The following is a 20,844-nucleotide window of genomic DNA, read 5'->3' as shown; positions in this document are numbered from 1 at the left end:
CACATATTACGGCTGTGTGACGCCGTACTGCAGCAGGAATCACCTGTTCATGTCCGTGATGATCAACTCTTTACTTCTCCTATAAAACCACTCACCTGGAGTGGAGTTTCAGTAGCTGAATGAGGGATTCAGCTACTTAATCTCATCCTTTGGGATGGAACACTGCTGGTGTTATGGGTTTTAAATCTCTACCACCAGAATAGCCCCCCCCCCCCCCCCACACACACACATATAATCTAATCCATCCCTTCATAAACGGCACTGTCATCAGCATAGAGCAGTACGTTTTCTAAGAGAGTGAGTGAGTGAGTGAGTGAGTGAGTGAGTGAGTGAGTGAGTGAGTGAGTGAGTGAGTGAGTGAGTGAGTGAGTGAGTGAGTGAGTGAGTGAGTGAGTGAGTGAGTGAGTGAGTGAGTGAGTGAGTGAGTGAGTGAGTGAGTGAGTGAGTGAGTGAGTGAGTGAGTGAGTGAGTGAGTGAGTGAGTGAGTGAGTGAGTGAGTGAGTGAGTGAGTGAGTGAGTGAGTGAGTGAGTGAGTGAGTGAGTGAGTGAGTGAGTGAGTGAGTGAGTGAGTGAGTGAGTGAGTGAGTGAGTGAGTGAGTGAGTGAGTGAGTGAGTGAGTGAGTGAGTGAGTGAGTGAGTGAGTGAGTGAGTGAGTGAGTGAGTGAGTGAGTGAGTGAGTGAGTGAGTGAGTGAGTGAGTGAGTGAGTGAGTGAGTGAGTGAGTGAGTGAGTGAGTGAGTGAGTGAGTGAGTGAGTGAGTGAGTGAGTGAGTGAGTGAGTGAGTGAGTGAGTGAGTGAGTGAGTGAGTGAGTGAGTGAGTGAGTGAGTGAGTGAGTGAGTGAGTGAGTGAGTGAGTGAGTGAGTGAGTGAGTGAGTGAGTGAGTGAGTGAGTGAGTGAGTGAGTGAGTGAGTGAGTGAGTGAGTGAGTGAGTGAGTGAGTGAGTGAGTGAGTGAGTGTGTGTGTGTGTGTGTGTGTGTGTGTGTGTGTGTGTGTGTGTGTGTGTGTGTGTGTGTGTGTGTGTGTGTGTGTGTGTGTGTGTGTGTGTGTGTGTGTGTGTGTTGCAAATAAAAGTATGTGAACTCACCAGAATGTGACCGGCAAAGCAAAGCAGCAGGATCAAAGCCAGTAACAGGAAGGCGATGCCAAACGAGATCCCCAGCACAGCGGTCCTGCAACACACACACACACATTTATCTGACTTGCATCCCTGAACACACACACTGCTGCTGTAGCGGTGGCCTGGAGGTTCACAGGTTCAAATCCCACTGCTAATCCCCGAGTATGACCCTTGACCCCCCCCCAGAAGATTCCCACCACTCTAACAATATACCATGCCAACAGTCTTGACCATTATTTGTAGAACAATCCTACACACACACACACACACACACACACACACACACACACACACACACACACACACACACACACACACACACACACACACACACACACACACACACACACACACACACACACACACACACACACACACACACACACACACGTGCGCGAGCCTCTCGGCACCACTGGGTAATTCACTTCCATTCACAGTGAGGTGCTCGTCTCCTCGTTTCTCAGAGGAGAAATACAGTGCGGCTGATTCACAGAGCCTCTCCATGAAAATGCATGATGTCACGTCTAAACGTGTGGAGCGATGCTGAAACAAGGGAGTGTAAGAGAGATGGAGACGGAGAGAGAGAGAGAGAGAGAGAGAGAGAGAGAGAGAGAGAGAGAGAGAGAGAGAGAGAGAGAGAGAGAGAAAGGAATTAAAAAATCAATGGCCCTTCAGATGCTGAATTAGCTCCCAGAAGCAGTAAATTTGCATGACTCTGAACCGCCCCCCACCCCCCCCACACCCCCCCCCCCCCCCCCCCATCCCCCACGCACCTCTCCACCCCACCCCACTTCGCCGTTCGCCATTAAAGAGACGCCACACTTTGATTCATCAGATCTATATCACTGGCAGACACGGTGCCCTTTCCCCTTAGTGGGCCTTTTAACATTCCGCCCCCCCCCCCCCTCGTTCATTTGGCCCGGGGTGACGAGACAGCGTCCAACCGTCACCAGAGTTTTGCACGAAGCGCGGCGAAGGACTTACTTGGGCAGGACGAGGACCTGGACGACGAATATACAGCAGAATATAAGGCAGGCGCAGGTGACGTAGTACTTGAAGGCGGGCAGGGTGGTGGATCTATACTGTGGAGAGACGGTACGACTGAAATGTGTTGGTCTGTACATCCACAAAGGACACCGTGCGTTCGGCGAGCGTCTCTTTGTACGCCTCGACCAACCTCCTTCTCCAGGGCTTTGTTATGGAAGAACAACGAGATCCTCTGGATGTCCTCAGACTTCAGCCACTGTCTGCAGACACACGTGAGGCCGACAGTAAACAATCTCTCTCGTCGCTATGACTCATTACTCAACTCTAAATTACACGCAGTTTTATGACCAGGGCGCCACGTTTCATTAAATCCAGTGAGCGAAACCAAAGAGGTTTTTAAGAAAAAAAAAAAAAAATTCTTGTTTCATGAATATCAAACAGTTTATGATATGCAAATATATATATATTTTTTTTATATAATACTGCTGCGGGGTAAATTACTGTATTATACTGTGAATAATGTCAGGATCATTGGGAAATATATGTAATTTACACATTTAGCCTGTTAACAAGACTTTTTTTTATTTAAATCAGTTTTTCTCTTCAGTTAATTCACACATTCACTCGACTGGAGAACCATAAAACTTAAGCAGGTGTATGAACAAATGCATGCTTATGTGTATTTCAGTGACATATATGTTTCCTAACAGGTTGTCTTTTTTTCATTTTCTTTAAAATGTGCATTTGCTCACACCTGCCATCTTTCCCCCCCTTTTTTTGGTACTAAAAAGTGCAAAGATGAAGTAGAATACGTAAAAAAGAACATACTGCTACAACATGATGCTATTAATCGGCTCCAGGCTCCTGCCATTCATACCTCTTGTGTCTTAAAAGCAGACTTTGAAACACACAGTGCTTTTTGACTTGAGCTCTGAAGTGAGTTTATCCTGAAAGGAGCCGCAGTGACGCAACTGTTACACACTCAGTATATTCTCCGATAACTCTCTAATACAGCTTTACCCTTGACTGTTGTAACTTTTCAAAATCTTGAACAATTTTTTATGTGCTCTAGTCGGTCTGCTAACTTGCTTGCACGTGTCGAATTTGAAATTGGTGTCGAGCAGGGTTTTTTTTTTTTTTTTTTAAAGCCACACGTGGCTCTTCAGTTCCTCTGCCATGGCTCACTGACACTTGAGGAAAATGATATGGATATCAAAGTTTTTTTGATCTCATTTCATTTGAACATCAGACATATTTTCAAAAAGACTCTTATCTCTTGCCAAAATGGCTACACTTGCTTAGAAAATGTTTAAAAACCCCTCTAAAAGGAACAATAATATCAAAATGGCTAAAACAAATAAAATAGCTATTTCGGTGAACGCTTAGGAAAACATAATAAAATTAATTAAAAAAAGTCTACCATTCTAAATTGTAGTTATGAAACATCCAAAATGTGATATAAGATCCAATTTATGAACAAACGCATAAGCGGTTATCTTCATCTTTAATAGTCATCCATAATTTGTGCCTCTGAATGTATTTTATTTGCTTGAAAGTCACAAAAACGATTCTTTTGGTCATCAAAGTATGCCGACCTTTGTGCCGGGTCTTCAGGACTGATTTACCAAGATCCTGTATTAAAAAAAAAGAATAAATGAACAAGTTGCATGGTCTCGCAAACAGATTGCACTTTTGGGTTGGATGAGATCAACTAAGATCAGCTTCAGTTTGTTTGTTTTTTTTGGTCATTATATTCCTGTTTTTGTCATATCATCATGCTGAACATCACGTTCAGCACTTCAATGAGGCAGGAATGCCTGATCCATACTCATGAAGTCAATCATAAATTAATTGCGTCTGTTATTTTGCACGTCCGAACTGTTCGTAGATCAACTTCAAAATATGCTTCTGTAAAACCAGTTTTGCATTTGATTGTTATATCGGAGAGTACAATACAAGAGTGTATTTCAATTAGAAAGGTATTTGGTGTATCAGTCAGGTGTGACTGACATTCCTTACTTTTGTGAGTTGATGCCGTCGATGGTGCGAATCATTCGCTCATTGAGCTCTTCCTCAAACCTCCTCCGCTGAGACTTGGACCTGAATTGGGAGGAAAACATGAAACACAAACAAAAACTCCACGTATAAATCCATGAGGAAACGTTGTGAATCCGGAGTGACGCGTCGGGTGACGAGCGAACGGCTCACCGCTCTCGCCTCTGGAAGTGGTACTGCCCCATCGGGACGTCCTGGAACGGGAATCGGGACAGTAAACGATCTGGACACGTGAACATTTGCGCGTGAGGAGGAAGACGAGAGAGAGAGAGAGAGAGAGAGCACTCACCGTCGTGTTGATCTTCCCATTGTCGGTGGTCATGCTGTCCCTGTGGTGGAGGTTGGCGAAGGGCTTGGCGGCTCCCCAGGACTCCAGGTAGCGGGTCATCCGGACGGACGCTCGCATCTTCCCACCATCCAGCGAGGGACGTGAGCGCACGCCTAACAGCGGGCTGTGTCTTTCCGTCTGAAACCAGCGTGGCGGGGGTCAAAGGTCACAATCAGGGAGTCACCATGGTGAGTCCACGTCTCCACCCTCTCGTCCACCACTGCTCACAAAAGGTTGGTCACAGAACGTAAAACACCGTTGGACCTGTAGAAACTTCTTACCACCAGAGTTTACTTGGATTTTCTTAACTAGGAGATATAATTACGGGGGAAAATTGACCAATTTTGAGCTACATTTAGATGTTTTAAGAGTAGATGATACAAATTATCTCAGAGATTAAAATCCATCATTTACAACGGAGTGTCTTCCTCACGGCGTTCTGACCTCGGAGGGCGCGAAGCGAGAACGACTTGGCGCTTTTGGAAAAAAAGTGGTCACTTTCCAACTCTCGACTCGGGCGGCATACCCGTCGATGTTTTGAACTACTTAAAACACTTATAGAGTCACGAAGGACGTAGCTCTCCTCTTATTCTGGTCCGAGTGCTCCACTTTGATGCTGACTGAGACCCTGGGAGTCCAAAGAGCAGGAGGAGGAAGAGGAGGAGGAGGAGGAGGAGGAGGAGGAAGAGGAGATACCACGCTCAATACTGCCGGTGATTTATTTTAATTGCGCACAGGAATGGTACTGCGAGTGACCTGAACGTGGCGCGAATGCCGGCGAGGATTGGAGGAGACGCGACGCGCCATGGCTGCGTTTATTTCCCGCGGGTGTGCCGAGCGGCTCCGACAGTGACGATCAATGACAGTGACAGAGGAGATGACACCTCCCGCGATAGATGCTCCATATCTGGCCCTGATCCATTCGAGGTGGCGGGGGTGCCTTCTTGAAAATGTCACAGAGCACCTGCAGTCCTCCTCACACACCCCCACCCCCCCCGATATCTGACAGCATATCGACATGTTTAAATGGGGAAAAAAAGCGGCAAGAAAAGCCCCTGTAAGGTCACAGTGTTACTATAAGAAGTACTTTTTAAATATGCACAGACTTGGCTCGGGCCGGAAACAACTGGCTTGCCTAATTGCTGCCTGGAGTGCGACTAATTTAAGGCTCTGCTCAAGTGTTGCCATCCTGTACCCACATATTTAGCAAGTGGAGAAAAATATTCCAATTTCCCATCAGAGCTGAGCAAAGAGAACAGGAGCTGCTTTTAGCTGATAGCGTGTTAACCTGCTGTTAATAAACCGTTCAAGCAATTAGAGCTGGAAAAACGAAGGCCCTTCACAGTTGTCGGACTCTGATTTTTGCCTTGTTTTTTTTTAAAGTCGTTTAAGTTTCCGTCGCCCGCGATCACAAGCAAAAGTGTGATCGCTCACCGAGGCACCTCCACTGAACCCGTCTCGTCTCGCTGGATCTCGGAGACTCCCACATGACAGGATCGAACAGCAGAACAACAAAAACAATGACAGGATTTTGAAGAATCCAGGCTGTGAAGATACTGTCTGTTAAAGTTATTAAAGTATTTTCCAGAGGATGCAAAAAAAAAATAAAAAATCCAAAATGAGCCTGAGGTTTATGAAGTGTATATAATCAACACTTGATGCCGGAAGGATGGAGAAGAAAGGACTTCCGGCCGACACTTGGAGGAGTGGGCACATTTTAGCCAAATTATGGAGGGAAGAAAAAAAAAAAAGGCAGCAGATGCTTAAGGACATATTTTTTGTTCCATTTGCCAAAACCCATGAAACACTTAGCGCAGTGTGGATGATGCCAAAAAGCTAAATTCTATACAGAAATGTTCCCGTCCGATCTTTGAAATGTCCTGGTTTGACAGACGGACCCCGTGTGAAAGAAAATCCACTAATTATGCATTAAGCAGAAAGATTTAAAAAAAAAAAGAAAAAAAAAGAAGACTTCAGATGCAGTGTTGTCAGAGCGTTCTGCTTTTGACATCAGCCCAGTTACTTTCCCGGGCTTGTCATCGTCGACATCGATTAGCTGCTCGCTGTCCTGTCTTGCAGGACGGAGACATAAACCGGAGCAGCATGTCCAAATGTTTATAAGCAGAGATGTTCGTGCTGAGAAAACCAGAAAATAAGATAAGAAAGTTCAGTACTTCCACTATAAGGAAAGTCTTAAAACTCACCCTGCAGCATTGGTGTAAGTAGATGCACAAGGCACATGACAAAGCACGTGCTTCATCTCGCACAAAACCAATAAAGTGGTACAGAAGATGAATGGATGTCCTCTTATCTCGTCTGGATTCCTGCTGCCACAATTTGGTGTAAACAATATGAGAGCGTGGATCCATCCCGCAGCATGACAGCTGCAGGCGTAATGGTGTCAAGGGGTATGTTCTTGGCTCACTCAGAGTCCATCCTATTAAGACCACAGCGTACCGTCTCCTGGTGGACACTTCCAACAGGAAAACACAATACATCTACAAAAATCTAATATCCAAAGGCCTCCACTGTCACCAGGTCGAGATCCAATAGAGCAGCCGTGGGATGTGGTGGGAACAGGACACCCATATCGTGGATATGCAACCAAGAAACCTGCAGCCACTGATGATGATGTTAATACGTCAATAAAGCTGAAAATCTCTGCGGAATGTTTCTCGCACCCTGTTGATACGATGCCAACAAGAGTTAAGGCCTCCGGCCGGTACCGCGTCTGACCTTGGGGTTGATGACCAGGTAGGTGACGACTCCGTGCTCCTTCAGGTAGGAATCTCTGCCCTGTCCGTCTCCCGGCTCCACCTTGTACGAGCTCTTCAGATGCTCCAGCGTCACCGACGAGATGTGGACCCTCCTGCGCACAAGTAAGTGGGCACGCAGTGAGAGGTGAAGAGCCTGCGTCACCGGCTCCACCAGGCACATTATTCACTTTGCAGCTTTCCAGCGACGCTAAACCTGTGCCTTCTCGGCTTTTGTTCGCCACCATGGAACAAGCAGACAGGAAGAGATGGATGTGTGTGTGTGTTTGTGTGTGTGTGTGTGGGGGGCATATTTTTCAGATACCTTTCAGCTGGCATTAACAGGAGGTAAACCATTTGCAGCCCGGTGAGACAACGCTGTAGCTCCGGAGAGCTTATTTTCAGTGCAACATTCACATACCCACCGTCCAATTTTTTTCCCCCCAAGCCTGCAGTGCGAGGATAATGGAGGCATAATGGCCGCATAACAAATGTGGATCTGCTTGGTTAAATGAGGGAGCTGTAATTGACTAGAACGCTTATAATAGGTGGAATTGGACCAGACATTCTCCATGTCCCTCTGTGTCTGTGCATAGACATTAAAAAACCAAAAAAAAGGAAGAAAAACTTCACTAATGAGAAATGGATGATGCACTTTGTGTGAAAAACACACAATCACCATAAAGTTGAAAGCAGCACTGGAACAACAAGGCGGTCAAGTTAAACATTATTCAGGTGATGAATAATCCCCATGTTTTTTTTGTTTGTTTGTTTGTTTTCATTCAGGCAAACTGCATCGTTTGTAAATACTTACATACAACGCTTACATACAATACGCGATAAACATTAACAATGGTGAGCACACAGACATTCATATGGACTGAGGACAAAGTTAGAATCATTATAAAATGACCAAGTCCCAGGAGAATATGGACTGGGAGTCACGACACTCTGGAGGCAAAACATTGTTCTTATTGTCCATCGACTCGCTCATATGCAGAACAGGTATTTATCATGGAATTTCAGAAAAGTTGCATTTCTCACCGTTTCCATGGAGACGGGGGTCAAAGTTTTTTTTTTCAAAAATGTCCACCTTTGCTGCCACAAAGCTGTGTTTTCAGTAGCTCAGAACACTGAGGTCACTGAAACTGACACCCAGAACACGACAGAGGTTTTGGGTTTTCGCTTGAAAAACGTTGTCGCTTTCATGCAACCACTGATCCACACTGATTTCAGGGCTCAAGCCAACCCTTGGTGGTGTATCGCTCAAATATTCAGATATGTGTATGAGACTGCAAGGAGTTCCACGTCGTATAAAAACTGTCAACAACATGGAGCAGCTTTACATTTCCAGTTGTTGGTTAATCACGCGATAAATGAACGTGACTGACGTGTTTTTTTCATCGGACCTTGAAAATGATTCAAGCAAGATATAAGGCCACACATTTGTATTTTGTACTAAACCTTGGGGGGGAGATTGTATTTGTAAAGGACTGTTACGATCAGAATATTTTACTTTGTCCTTGAGTGAGCAGGAATGACGAATCCAGATAAATTCCTTTTCTACCGTCCGATTGCTTCAAGCTAAAGCGAATGGGAGAAACACTGTACGTCGGGTTCATCAGCCGTCACTGGGAATTAAACAAAACACACAACACCTCTTACCCCGGCACGCCCCCAGCCTCCATGTGATTGGCCAGAGTTACGTCGTGCGACCAAACGTCGTACTGCCACTTCCGAAGGCCGATCACGCCGCAGAGGACGTTCCCGGAATGAACGCCGACGCGCATGTTGATGTCGACTCCGGTGGCGTCTCGAACCTTCCTGCGATTAGTGAAGAGGAGGCAACGGACGCTTAGAAAAGTTGGACTTTCTTCATGAGAAGAGAAGGTTAAGATAGAGCTGGAGGTGGGATTAAGTTAGTGTAGCTGAGCATAAAGAATGAAAGCGTGTGATGAAGGCTTTACGCAGATGGAGCTGCAGAATGAAACATCAACTTGATTTTCACAGAGATCTTCGACTAAATAACTATTATAGAAGAGAAATCATGCTGGATCCTTGCAGAGTATGTCAGAATAGTTCCATCACCTGATAAAATATGACTAAATATAAAAAAAATTAATAAATATGTATATTTCAAGCAGATATTACAGAAGATCTGTCTCACATGTGGGAAACAAAGACTTTGACCACCAAGTCACAAATCTGGAGAGAATGTTCCTGGAAGAATGTAATTTGATTCCTTATGACACCAAAAATGAAAATGAAGCAAGATTTTCAACAGTTATGATGGAGAAACTCAATAATTCTAGATATGGGCAAAATAACATCTTTTGAAGAATAGATATATAAAGAATTAAAGGTGTCATATTATCCAGCTTTTCAACAAATTCGAGTCTCGTTAGTCCAAAAACATTGTTTTCAAAGTTTATTGCTCCAAATCCAGCTTTTCCTTGATTTTCCATTTGAATATTGGATCAAAGGAGCTGCATTCAGAATCTGCTGTGTCTGTGTGAGCTGGACTGGCTCCGCCCACACACGCCCATCTTGGGAAGAGGTGGAAGTACTTCCGCTCGTGGTGCCATGTGCCAGAGCAGAGCTGCCTGATTGTGGGAGGAGCCTACCTTGAGTGTGATTGGCTAAACCCCCGATGACACAATGTCGGGTTTGATTTCTGATTGGCTGGTTGGAGCAACACACTTTTTAAAAACTGGAACAAGCCAGGGAGAGAGAGGACACACTTTCTTCACTTCTGGGGCGTCGTTCCAGATATAGGGACACATATTACCAACCATTACCATTACCACTATTACTAACCATTAGAGAAGTGAATTTTGCATAATATGACCCTTTAATGCCGATATATGATTCTGAACTGAGTTGTTTGGTCCCATAAATTTGGAAAATCCCTAATATATGGCAAAAGCATAGCAACAATAACAAAAAAAAAGCAATCAGGAGAAATTAGAGTAAAGATACACCACTCACAAAGGCCCAGTGGCTAAAAAGGGTAGAAGAGATATTCTAACTAGAAAGGCTGACACGTATATTCAGATTTCAAGAAGCACAAATAGAAATAAATTGAGGAAATGGACTGTAAACAACACTGAACACTCTCTCTAAGGCTAGTGTGAAATGAAGAACTTGAATTGGTATATTTTTGTTTTCTGATAAAGAATGAAAAATAAACCTAAAGAGACCATGTCTTCTTACATGTTGTCAATATTACATACGTTCACTCGGGAGCGTTATCACATTGCATTCACAGCGTGTTTACTCTGGAATTCAAACAGATCCGAGTCTGGCATTCCTTCTGCTCAATCTGCTCCGCAGTGTTTGTTTGTGTTTCCGTGTCACGGGGGAGGGAAAAAAAAAAAAAAAAAAAACAGAGAGGGAAAGATCTGGTGTTTTACTTGATGGCCTCACACATATCCAGGCCCATCTTCACGCAGTTCCTGGCGTGGTTGGGCAGCGACTCCGGCAGGCCGGACACGCAGTAGTAGCAGTCTCCCAGGATCTTGATCCTCATGCACTCGTTCTCCTTGGAGACAGAGAGGAATGAAAACGAAGCGTTGGTATTTGTTACTTCCTCACCTCCAGCCAACGAGCCCTCCGTGTCCAGCGTACACCCACACACACACACACACACACACACACATACACACATATCAGCTGCTCTAACACCCACATGTGGGACGTGCAGCCACTCGTCCTTGGACCGGGTTTATGTAACGAAGCTGCCGGACATGAAGCTGAGAGAAAGAAAGAGAGAGAGCGAGAGCCTGACTCAGCTGATGGGAGATTGACTCTGAGCAGCCCACACAGCGAGCGGCGCTGCAGGAAGGCCGAGCGAGGCTGCGGGACACACGGACACTTTCTACAGAGGCTCCGGCCGGTTTGACTGACAACCGCCGGACAGATCAAATGTGTACCGATACAAAACGTCGCTCTTGTGTTTTGTGCAAACGGGCCCTTGTTTGTTGCCGCTTCAGGGGATGTTTTACTAATTGATATGCTTTGAATGCAACCTCGTTTGGAAAAAATATAAAATTTTATCTTAAATTTCAAGCTTGATCTCAATTCTGTTTCTTTTTTTTTTTTTTTTAGCAGCGAGGACGATCGGTATCTTTCTCTCATCAGTCACCACATGAAGAAATGAAAGACACCGACGTGTCCACCTGTGGCCCGTGACTGAGAAACACCATGTCGTGTCTTAAACATCAAAAGATTTGTTATTACCTCCATCAAGGAGATTATAAAATCACACGCGTTTATTTGTTTGTCTGCGTGACTTTTATGAAGGGATCTAAAACCCGACTGAGCTGATCTTCATGGAAATGGATACACAGGTAAAATAATTGTTATTTTTCATTTCGCTATATATGATGATGTTGCGGTGCCGACCCATCTATTTGTGCTCCAAGTTTTTGTGCTTCGGTAGTGATCATAGCCGTGGACGTGCCTCCGCGGGCTAATGCTCGGCGAGCTATAGAATAACTACACCTCACCATTAACTGGGAACCAGACAGCCGTTGTAATAGCGGCCGGGGACTTTGATCACACCAACCTGAAGTCTGTCCTACACAATTTCCACAAATTGACTTTGACAGCAACAACTGCAGAGGAACGTGGCCGGGGATCAAGACCCTCACCGGCTACAGAGGCAACACCTCATCCACAGACATTTATAGTGGCCGACTCCAGAAGAAAGCTACCTCCATCTCTAATGACCCCACCCACCCACCCTGGACACCACCTGTCCTGCCCCCTCCCCTCCAGTAAAAGATACCAGCCACTAAAAACTTTTTATTCTACTGCTGTCACTGCGGTTGCTGTCACAACATTTCACTGCTGCTAAGACTGTTTTAACATTGATAGAGTGACAATAAATGACTTGTATTGTATTGTATTGTATTGTATTGTATTGTATTGTATTGTATTGTATTGTATTGTATTGTATTGTATATCCTCACATGCGTAGCCTGCCACTTTAAATGACAAGTGTGGGCAAATGGAGTCATAGCATGACAACCTGGAAAAAGGTAAGAATATGTCTTATCTTGGGTTCTTTGAAATCATGAAACAAAATCATGGGACCACCAAACTAAATAAATGAATGAAGGCAGTTGATCTGGATGTGAAATATGTGTCTTTTCCCCGTGTCCATATCAACACTTAGCGGAGGTCAGAAATTCTACAAAAAAAGGTACTTCCAATATATATATATATATATATATATATATATATATATATATATATATGAGTGTTTATGTATGTTTAAAGGTTTACCTGACTTTTTTCTTCACTCTGTTCACTAATATAAGTATACTGTGCACGTGTAGACGGGATCAGAAACAGGAATTTTGTGTTTGTTTGTTGCGGTCATTATAGAAGTGCACTGTTGTTCTTCCCGATTGACTAGTATTTGTCTTAAATGAAGATATGTCTTCATGTATATGGAATATTTGAGTAGCTTCCCAGCATTCAACCTAATTGAAGCAACAGTTTCCAGTCAATTGTTTTTGTGCAAACTGTACCTAATGCACGCAAAAACACTAATTAGAAACCTTCTGTTTGCTCATGATAGTGCCAGTCGATCGCCAGTAAACTTAATGTCTATCTATTTGTGTGAGCCTTCAATACAACCTGCTTCACCAAAGAATTGAGTCAATCATATCAGTACTTGGTATCGGCAAATAGCTAAAGGTTTGTACTCTGACTTTTACTGTAAAAAATGTGCTATTGGTGCATCCCTGATGGAAACCATTATCTAGAAGATTTTGAGAACTTTCACTTGTATAAATGTTTCCTTCTTCCAGGTAGTGTAGGTGAGCTTTGGCTCGTTCAGATGTGGCGTTGAAGCACGACATCCGACAGGAAAATTGCAATCCAATTCATTCCAATACGACCCGATTCAATCCAACCCCGGCAAAATGAAACTTCCCAAACTTGCCAGAAGAGCACTTCTGTAGGGCTGCTCAAAAAAAATGATTTCCTCCTGAACGAAACGAACAAACCTGGAGTACGAAAGAGGCGAAGATTCCTCTCAGAAGGCTTGAACTTTTCTTTTTTGGCTCTTTCATTCATCACTTTAAAGTTAGGGATTATTTTGCACATGCATTTTAAAGGGAAAAAAACCAAACAAAAAACCAATAGTGAGATTGATTTACCTTTGCTATCTGGTCAAATTTGCCAAAAAGTTCATTCAGCATGTGCACGAGTTCGCCTGGGGAGCAGTCGCTGGCCAGCCGGGTGAAGCCCACAATGTCTGCGTAGAGGATGCTGCCCAATGAGAAAAGAAAGCAAAAGTTATCCTCGAACACATTTCTGCTTACCTCTGTTATAATAACAACCCCCCCCCCCCCCCCCCCCGTGAAGAAGAGACGCAAATGGCAGCCGTGTTATTAGTAGAATAAGCAAAGTGATTGCAATTGAATGTCCACAAGCTTGTAACTATGAATTATCCAAAGGACAAAAAGCTTTGGGATTCATAGTTGGCAAAGTAAAAAAATCAAACTGATATAATGCACATTACTGTGTGGAGAGTAAATTACTCCGGTCATGTACGGAATTTTTTTCTTCTTTTTTGTTGCTTTTTTTTTTTTTTGTCCCCCCATCACTCTGGCGTGGTGCACTTCTCTCCTCTTTCCCCTTCACTCGGGCTCGGTAGCATGTTTTATTCATCCCACTGTAGTCGTGGCCCTTCGACCGATATTCATTTTGCACTAATGGTGCTGTTTTCAAAGAGCTCTCGTATAAAATCTCATATTAGTTTTGTTTACACTCTGTATGAAGTGCCAGATGAAGCAAAAACAACTGAACTGAACTCCATGTTGTTTGTTTTAAAGCCATCTCTACCTGACCTTTGCTTGTAGATTATAAGGAGAGCCTGTGAGGGATGCGTTCGCCTTAGAAAAAACCCCTTCCAAACATAGTATTTTAAACTATATATAAATAATTCTTTAAGATACGAGGCACAAAACAGAGGGAAATACACGTTTGGCAGATTATTTCTACCTCTCCTTGTATTCTTCTACAGCAAATATCCGAATGTGATCACTTCTGGTGCATAGTTTATTGTGCCCCCCCCCTCCTCATAATGGTTTAGTCGTTTAGCTGCCTATGGATCTGTGGAAGTGTCTCCACAGGTAACTGACCTACAATATATAACAACTTCACATGGAAGAAAAGGCACACAAAGCCACTTTGATTACATATTGACTGTTATAATAACATTTTCAGTGGTACATTTTGATGCATTTTGTCGCCATGCAGAAATATTACGTTATTGTGCATGGCAACACTTAATTGTAAAGCGTTTAATGTGAGCTTACTCTTCCTTTAGTGTGTCTGTTATAGTATTGTCGTCAAGACCAGCTAAATGTGGTCTCTAAACCAAGACCAGTCTCGAGTTCTATAACAATAATCTACAATTCATAATTACATAAAGCTGCAGGGATAAAGTCTGGTAGCTTTTGGTCTGTTTGTCGAATTAGGAGAAATTACATGACATTTCTGGAATAACTCAATAAAGCTATAGAAACTCAACAAAAGCCATATTTATATCTATTTTGGATTGACAGAGACAGACAAATCCCAGAGAACTGACATGAGCAGATGTCTTATCCAAGTGTTAAAAAGCTGAATTATTTCATGTTTCCAGCTGAGCAAACTCGGGAATGTGACAAATCTGTAAAGCTCCTCTCAGCACATGACCAATCCTCAGGAAGCAGCACCAGTTACTCCAGCTGCAGAGACGATGGTGGAGGCAGTGGATCTCCGCTGTGTGTCGGTGTGGGAGGGTGGGGGCTCTCTACCACCTGTCCTTGGGTGTGTTGCTCTTTGTTCTGGAGAGATTGCCCCCTTCTTCCCACTCACCCTCAGCCCCGCCGCGTTACAATTTGTTATTATCGGAGGGGAGTAATAGGCGGATCAGCGTGAGGATGCACACCAATAACATGAGCCGCGGCGGCGTTGTTTCCCCGGGCAAAGCTCCTGCAGGGTGGAAGACGTGATTTCAGAGGACATTGGATGGAGAGGCTCTCGTGGTAAGCCCGGATTTGTGCACTCTGCTCTGTTTCTATGGGCCCCCGCCAGTAGAAAGGGGAGCACGGCACCGGGAACAGAGCACATAGGATCCTCGTCATTTGGCAAAGTGACCTCGGAATACAATGGAGGTGGATTAACTCTGAATTGAATTCTGCAGTGGCAGCGAGAAGGAGAGAGAATAGATGGGATGTACGGAGAACATGGAGAAGAAGTGAGGGAGCGATCCAAACACAAGAGCAGGTGGGGAGGAGAGCACAAAGGGAGAGGAGCAGTCGAGACGGGAAGGAGAAATAATAAGCTTTATTAAACAGGGGAGGGGGCGGCTCACCTGACATTGGTGTGCCGCTGCACGTAGAGGTTGTGGAAGTTGTTGGTGCTCTCGGTGCGGCCGAAGTTCGGTCCCTGCAGCCTCTGGATGATCTCGGCCTTCATGACCCTGGCAATGTGGGCGGGCAGCAAGGACAGCAGTAAACGCTCCTGGAGAAGGAAAAAAAAACAAAAAACAGAAGATCACGACCTCCAGGAACTTTATATGCAACGTTTCACTGATCAGGGCATCAGGCTAAATCATGTTGATTCTATAAACTTTAATCTGCACCCCCCCGACTTTATCTTTAAGAGGTCATGAGACTTCAAAACCATCTGGACTTCACTCATTGACTGAGCTGAATCTGTGGTCTGCTGGACTTTCAGGGTGGATTTGATGAATAATTCAGTCGAACAACTGTGATTTCAATCAGCAGGCTTTATTAAATTGAAAAAATGTGATCCACATTGAATCCATGTCTCTAAATTTGCCCACTGAAAGATAGTTGAGTGTGTACTTGCACATTCATCAACTTAATATTCAGTTTTATTATGACTTGCTAAGATATTACTTTCAATTCAACACACGTGTTCATATTTTTTTTTTATTATCATTTTTTAATATATTTTGTTGCTTTTGTGGTCTTTTTAATTGAATTTCAGTTGATTTTGTTTATATGTTTCATCACTGAGTTCCTTTTTTAATATCAATGCTGACTTCAGCTAAAATACATTGGATGATAACAGAGTTATCGTATCATTTACAAGTTAATTAAGGAAAGATAAAGATAAAGTGGAAGGAAGAAGTCTCCGTGCTGCTCATGTAGTGACATGAAGCCAGAAGTAAATTGCATTTTTGTTTAGAATATTCTTAATAGTCCTCTTCTTACTATTCAGCTTGCCTGCCTCTTTAAATGATACCGATTTAACTCTGTGCTCGACTCTGACTCTGATGCTTCTACTTGTTAGGAATGGAATGAAATTACAGAATCTTCTGTGCACTGAGCATTTAATCCGTTTTTCATAGTGCAGTGTTATTATGTTTTTTGGTAGTTTCAGTTTACTTTGGATATTTCATCACCTTTGCTTGGAAATAATATTTACTGTAGTTTGAATGACAGGAAGAACAGATTTTCACATCCTCGTTGTTACGGGTTCATTTTCCAGCAGAAAGCAGGAGGTTAAGGTTGCGGCAAGCCGTCAATCACGTCTTGATTATCAGCTGATTGAGGTGAGATGAGAATAAATACCCCACGAACTGCACTGAAGTGAAATTAATTGTGCTTTATTTACTTCACTTCCCCCAAATAAACCCCAACATTTTATTTATCTTCCCCCTCTGGCAAAATCTGTCCTGCTTTAGTTAATGGCAGCGAATGACACGTGTTACTCAGAGAGCCAGATAAGCAGTTTGCTGCACTCAAATGTTCCGAGGCTGAAATACAGCGAGGCGGCCGTCACCGGTGACCTGGCTCACTTTTAGAAGCTCCACTTCAGCTGAATGCACTCAGAGTTTTGGGGGGGGGCGCAAACTGTTGTGGCAGGGAGGTTATACGACACGAAGGGGAGTTTCTCAGTTGGGGTTTTTCAAACGGCTGACATACGCTCTTGCTGTCAAGTTTTCGATATTAGAAAAACACTTGATCCATCACCTGCAGCCGTTGTGTAACCTTGCAAGTTTCTCGCCTGGATTTAGCACAGCGGATGGAGGCTCGTTCAGGGGTGATTTTTTTTTTTTTTTTTTTAAGGTTGCGTGGGCAGGTGTGTGTGGGTGTGTGACGGAGGGGAGAGCGAGTAGCATGCCTGAGGGGGTGTGTGACTCATAAAAGTGGCTAGCAGCTAGAGAGGGTCATTACATCGTTCACACACACCACAGGCTCATTTCCTAAAACACAGCAGCAAATTAAGCAGAGAAAGAGGTTCGGGGCTAAAAATAGAAAGCCAAACCACCCGCTCGTGTTTACTTATTCAGCGCCGGAGCAACACGAGCGGCCCGCTGCGAGCGCACGGCGAGGGGGGGGGATAATAGCCTGAGGAGATGTGGTGGTATTAATCATGTGTTTGATTAATGAACTAAAGTGATCTGCATTCAGCTGCTGAATGAGATCTGCTTAGTGATGCAGTGGCATTTGCATGCTCACACACTGGAAAACACACACACACACACACAGACACACACACACACATAGACTCTGAATTTAACTACAACCACTACTTGTCTAACTTTCACCCTTACCCTAACATTATTTGAAGCAGCGTGTGTAAATGGCTTATATAATATTGTAGCTCCTGTTTAATCACTACATTTTTCAGTTTATTGTTTAATGCTGCTTCCTGTGGGCGTTTTGGAGGATCAAAACTTTTTTAATTTAACAGATTACTCGTCTATTGACAGTATGAAGGTTATCGTCCCTTCACTTGACTATAAAAACTATGTAAACATGCAAATGAAGATTTTTTATTTTTTTTTTGCCAATGCAAGGTGAGTCAGACCCCACTAAATTGGAGTTGGCTTAAATTTTGGAGCCTATAAACTGGGTAAAACAAGAATCGGCACACACTTGCTCAAATAAGTTAACTTTAAGCAGTCACTGCCTAAGAGTTACTGTGAAACCTCGGCCAAAAATAATGTATTTTGGAGTCCAGCACGTAGGTTCTCAGCAAGGATGCTGGATGTCTCACGTGAATGAGCACAACTCTCGGACCAAACGTTTTTCATACACACATAAAACACATGAAACCTCCTTATAACGGTGCTGTAACTCTGCCACAGAAATACACCAACAAAAGGAGACGATAACATGAAGCAGACAAGTGACAGCCGGAATAAAGCATCCCTTGCGTGGACAAATGACAAAGTAAAGCTTTTGCTTTAAAATTTTTAGATTAGTTATTCGAGAGACCAAAAACCTGGTTTTCCACTTAACCCTGGACTGCAGTTTGATACAAGAATGAACTCAACAATACAGCACGAACCAAAGAGCTCCTCTAAATGGACCAAATACCGCAAGTCTCCAGCTTCAGAGAAAACTGTATCATGCATTCAAACGTGCTGTTGTTGTTGCTGCTGCTGTTGTGGCTCATTTGCATAATTTAATTACTCTCAGTAAGTTCTGAAACTGGTGGAATAAAAAAAAAAAAAAAAAAGATCTGTCAAATAGCTTTAAGAAGAACAAAAAACAAAGTTGCACAAAGTACATCATAACTAGCAGAATGCACATTTTGGTACAGTGCTCGTTTTCTCTACATTACTAAAGCTTTGACCAGGGAACAAGGAAATAGGTCTTACAGTATATTTTACAGGAGAAAAAAATTACATAATGCACAATCTTGAGGTAGGAAATAACCTTTGTCAAATAAAAATAATATAGTGACTGCGAAGCGAGCAGACCACTGGCTAATCATTGATAATTTTCATTTCCCTGGGTGGAGAGAACGGTTAATGTCAGGGCAAAGACGCTAATGTCAAGCAAATGTCACTGCCTAATGCCACTTTGGACATGAGCAACTTCCCAAGTCCTCAAACCTGACGGGACTGAGAAGTGAAATGTTTTGGCAGGAAAAAAAATCTATAATACGTCCCACTTATCATGTGAGAGAGAGAGAGAGAGAGAGAGAGAGAGAGAGAGAGAGAGAGAGAGAGAGAGAGAGAGAGAGAGAGAGAGAGGGAAAGGGTGGGAAAGTAAAGAATAAGAGGAAGGGAGAGGCGGCAGCTCGGCCTAAATTTCTCGTGTTTTGAGCCAATTGCTCGGGTCGGCACGGCAACGCAGGGATGTCTGTGGATGGAAAGTGACGTCCGGCTGCCCACCTGCTGGTGCTTCTCAAACTCCAGCTTGATCGGAGACTTGATGCAGTTGCAGGTGTCTTGGTAGGTTTGCTTGAGGGCCAGGTCCATCAGGTGCTTGTGGTACGCCCCAGCCAGGTTTCCACAGGTGAAGATAATCACGTTGGCCAATATCTGACACACACACACACACACACACACACACACACACACACACACACACACACACACACACACACACACACACACACACACACACACACACACACACACACACACACACACACACACACACACACACACACACACACACACACACACACACACACCAACCATTAGAGAGTCAACAGGGTGACACATGGCTCCAGATATATCTGCGCCTGTAATTTTCCCCAACATACGACCTTCCACTTAAGCCTATATTATCACCTCATAAAACCAGGCAATAGGAGACCCTTCTGCTGTGTTCTCCCTCGCTCCATCAAGCTGGGGAGCTTTAAAATGTGGACCCACATATCAATAAGTTGTCCTTGGCACTGGACCCAAGGGCAATGAGCATCTTGGAGCATGTTTTACTGTTGGTTTACTTTGACACTATATTGTATCGTGTGCGTTTATATGCATGTCAGAGATAAAGAGGAAGGGATAGAAAGGAAAATCTACTGCTATTAGTGTTACCAGCGTGTTTACTTTGACAGTCGTGTGTGTGTGTGTGTGTGTGTGTGTGTGTGTGTGTGTGTGTGTGTGTGTGTGTGTGTGTGTGTGTGTGTGTGTGTGTGTTTGGATATCTGGCAGTCAACTGCATGCACTATAAAATCGATTGTACTTTACTTTGAGTGTTATCTGGTCTGTTTGTCCAGTTTTATTGAGGTTTGCTGACTGTATATCTATATTATTGCCGCGTGAGGACATTTCTCTTCCGCCATGAGTTCGCCCACCTGCTGGGTTTCTAAGAGGTGTTTCCCAAGCACATTAAATGGCAGTTTATTTGACTCCGGAGGCCTTGTTGAATGTGCTTTGTCATGATAATACAGGACAGGTTCACTTGTTTTACAGCCCGGACCTCATTAAATTGTTGTACCTTATCATTGTTAATCGTGCATGTGACGGCCTCGCCGATTTGACAAAATGACCCCCCTCTCCCTCCCCATGCAGCCATTTATCTGCTCAGGAGACCAAAACAGGAAACTCACAGCAGACCCATCTCAGTTACCCCAACAGGAAGGCTAAGACGTTGACCAAAGAGCGATTTCAAAAGCCTGGTTAGTTCACAGGCTCGATGATCTTGTGTCCTTACCTGCCAGACTAAAGGTTCCAGTTCCGCTGCTTCAGAGGTCAGACAGACGCTGAGGGTGACGGTGTGTGAAAAGCATGTGATGCCGCTGGCGATAATGGCTCCTCTCATGGAGAAGGGCAGCATTGTGTAGACAACAAAGACGATGAAAAGGAAGAAGGATACCTGGGG

The 20,844-nt window shown here is 43.9% G+C and overlaps 1 protein-coding gene across 2 annotated transcripts in view; it reads right to left on the bottom strand.

Annotated features, from left to right (window-relative positions):
• Nucleotides 1–20,844, bottom strand: part of adcy2b (adenylate cyclase 2b (brain)) — a 58,991-nt gene that overhangs the window by 15,853 nt on the left and 22,294 nt on the right. For both annotated transcript variants that reach the window (XM_080516181.1, XM_080516182.1), the window contains exons 3-15: nt 20,677–20,838; nt 19,404–19,553; nt 15,618–15,766; nt 13,411–13,522; nt 10,654–10,781; nt 8,906–9,064; nt 7,224–7,356; nt 4,449–4,625; nt 4,313–4,353; nt 4,124–4,204; nt 2,295–2,364; nt 2,102–2,199; nt 1,085–1,169 (exon numbers count right to left, since the gene is read on the bottom strand). In XM_080516181.1, coding sequence (XP_080372307.1) covers nt 1,085–1,169; nt 2,102–2,199; nt 2,295–2,364; nt 4,124–4,204; nt 4,313–4,353; nt 4,449–4,625; nt 7,224–7,356; nt 8,906–9,064; nt 10,654–10,781; nt 13,411–13,522; nt 15,618–15,766; nt 19,404–19,553; nt 20,677–20,838 — 1,545 coding nt within the window. The remainder of the gene's footprint in view (nt 1–1,084; nt 1,170–2,101; nt 2,200–2,294; nt 2,365–4,123; nt 4,205–4,312; nt 4,354–4,448; nt 4,626–7,223; nt 7,357–8,905; nt 9,065–10,653; nt 10,782–13,410; nt 13,523–15,617; nt 15,767–19,403; nt 19,554–20,676; nt 20,839–20,844) is intronic.

This window comes from Blennius ocellaris (genome assembly GCF_963422515.1).
Source record: "Blennius ocellaris genome assembly, chromosome: 20".
Taxonomy (NCBI): domain Eukaryota; kingdom Metazoa; phylum Chordata; class Actinopteri; order Blenniiformes; family Blenniidae; genus Blennius; species Blennius ocellaris.
Note: the sequence above shows the minus strand (reverse complement) of the source record. Positions and strands in the feature narration are given on the sequence as shown.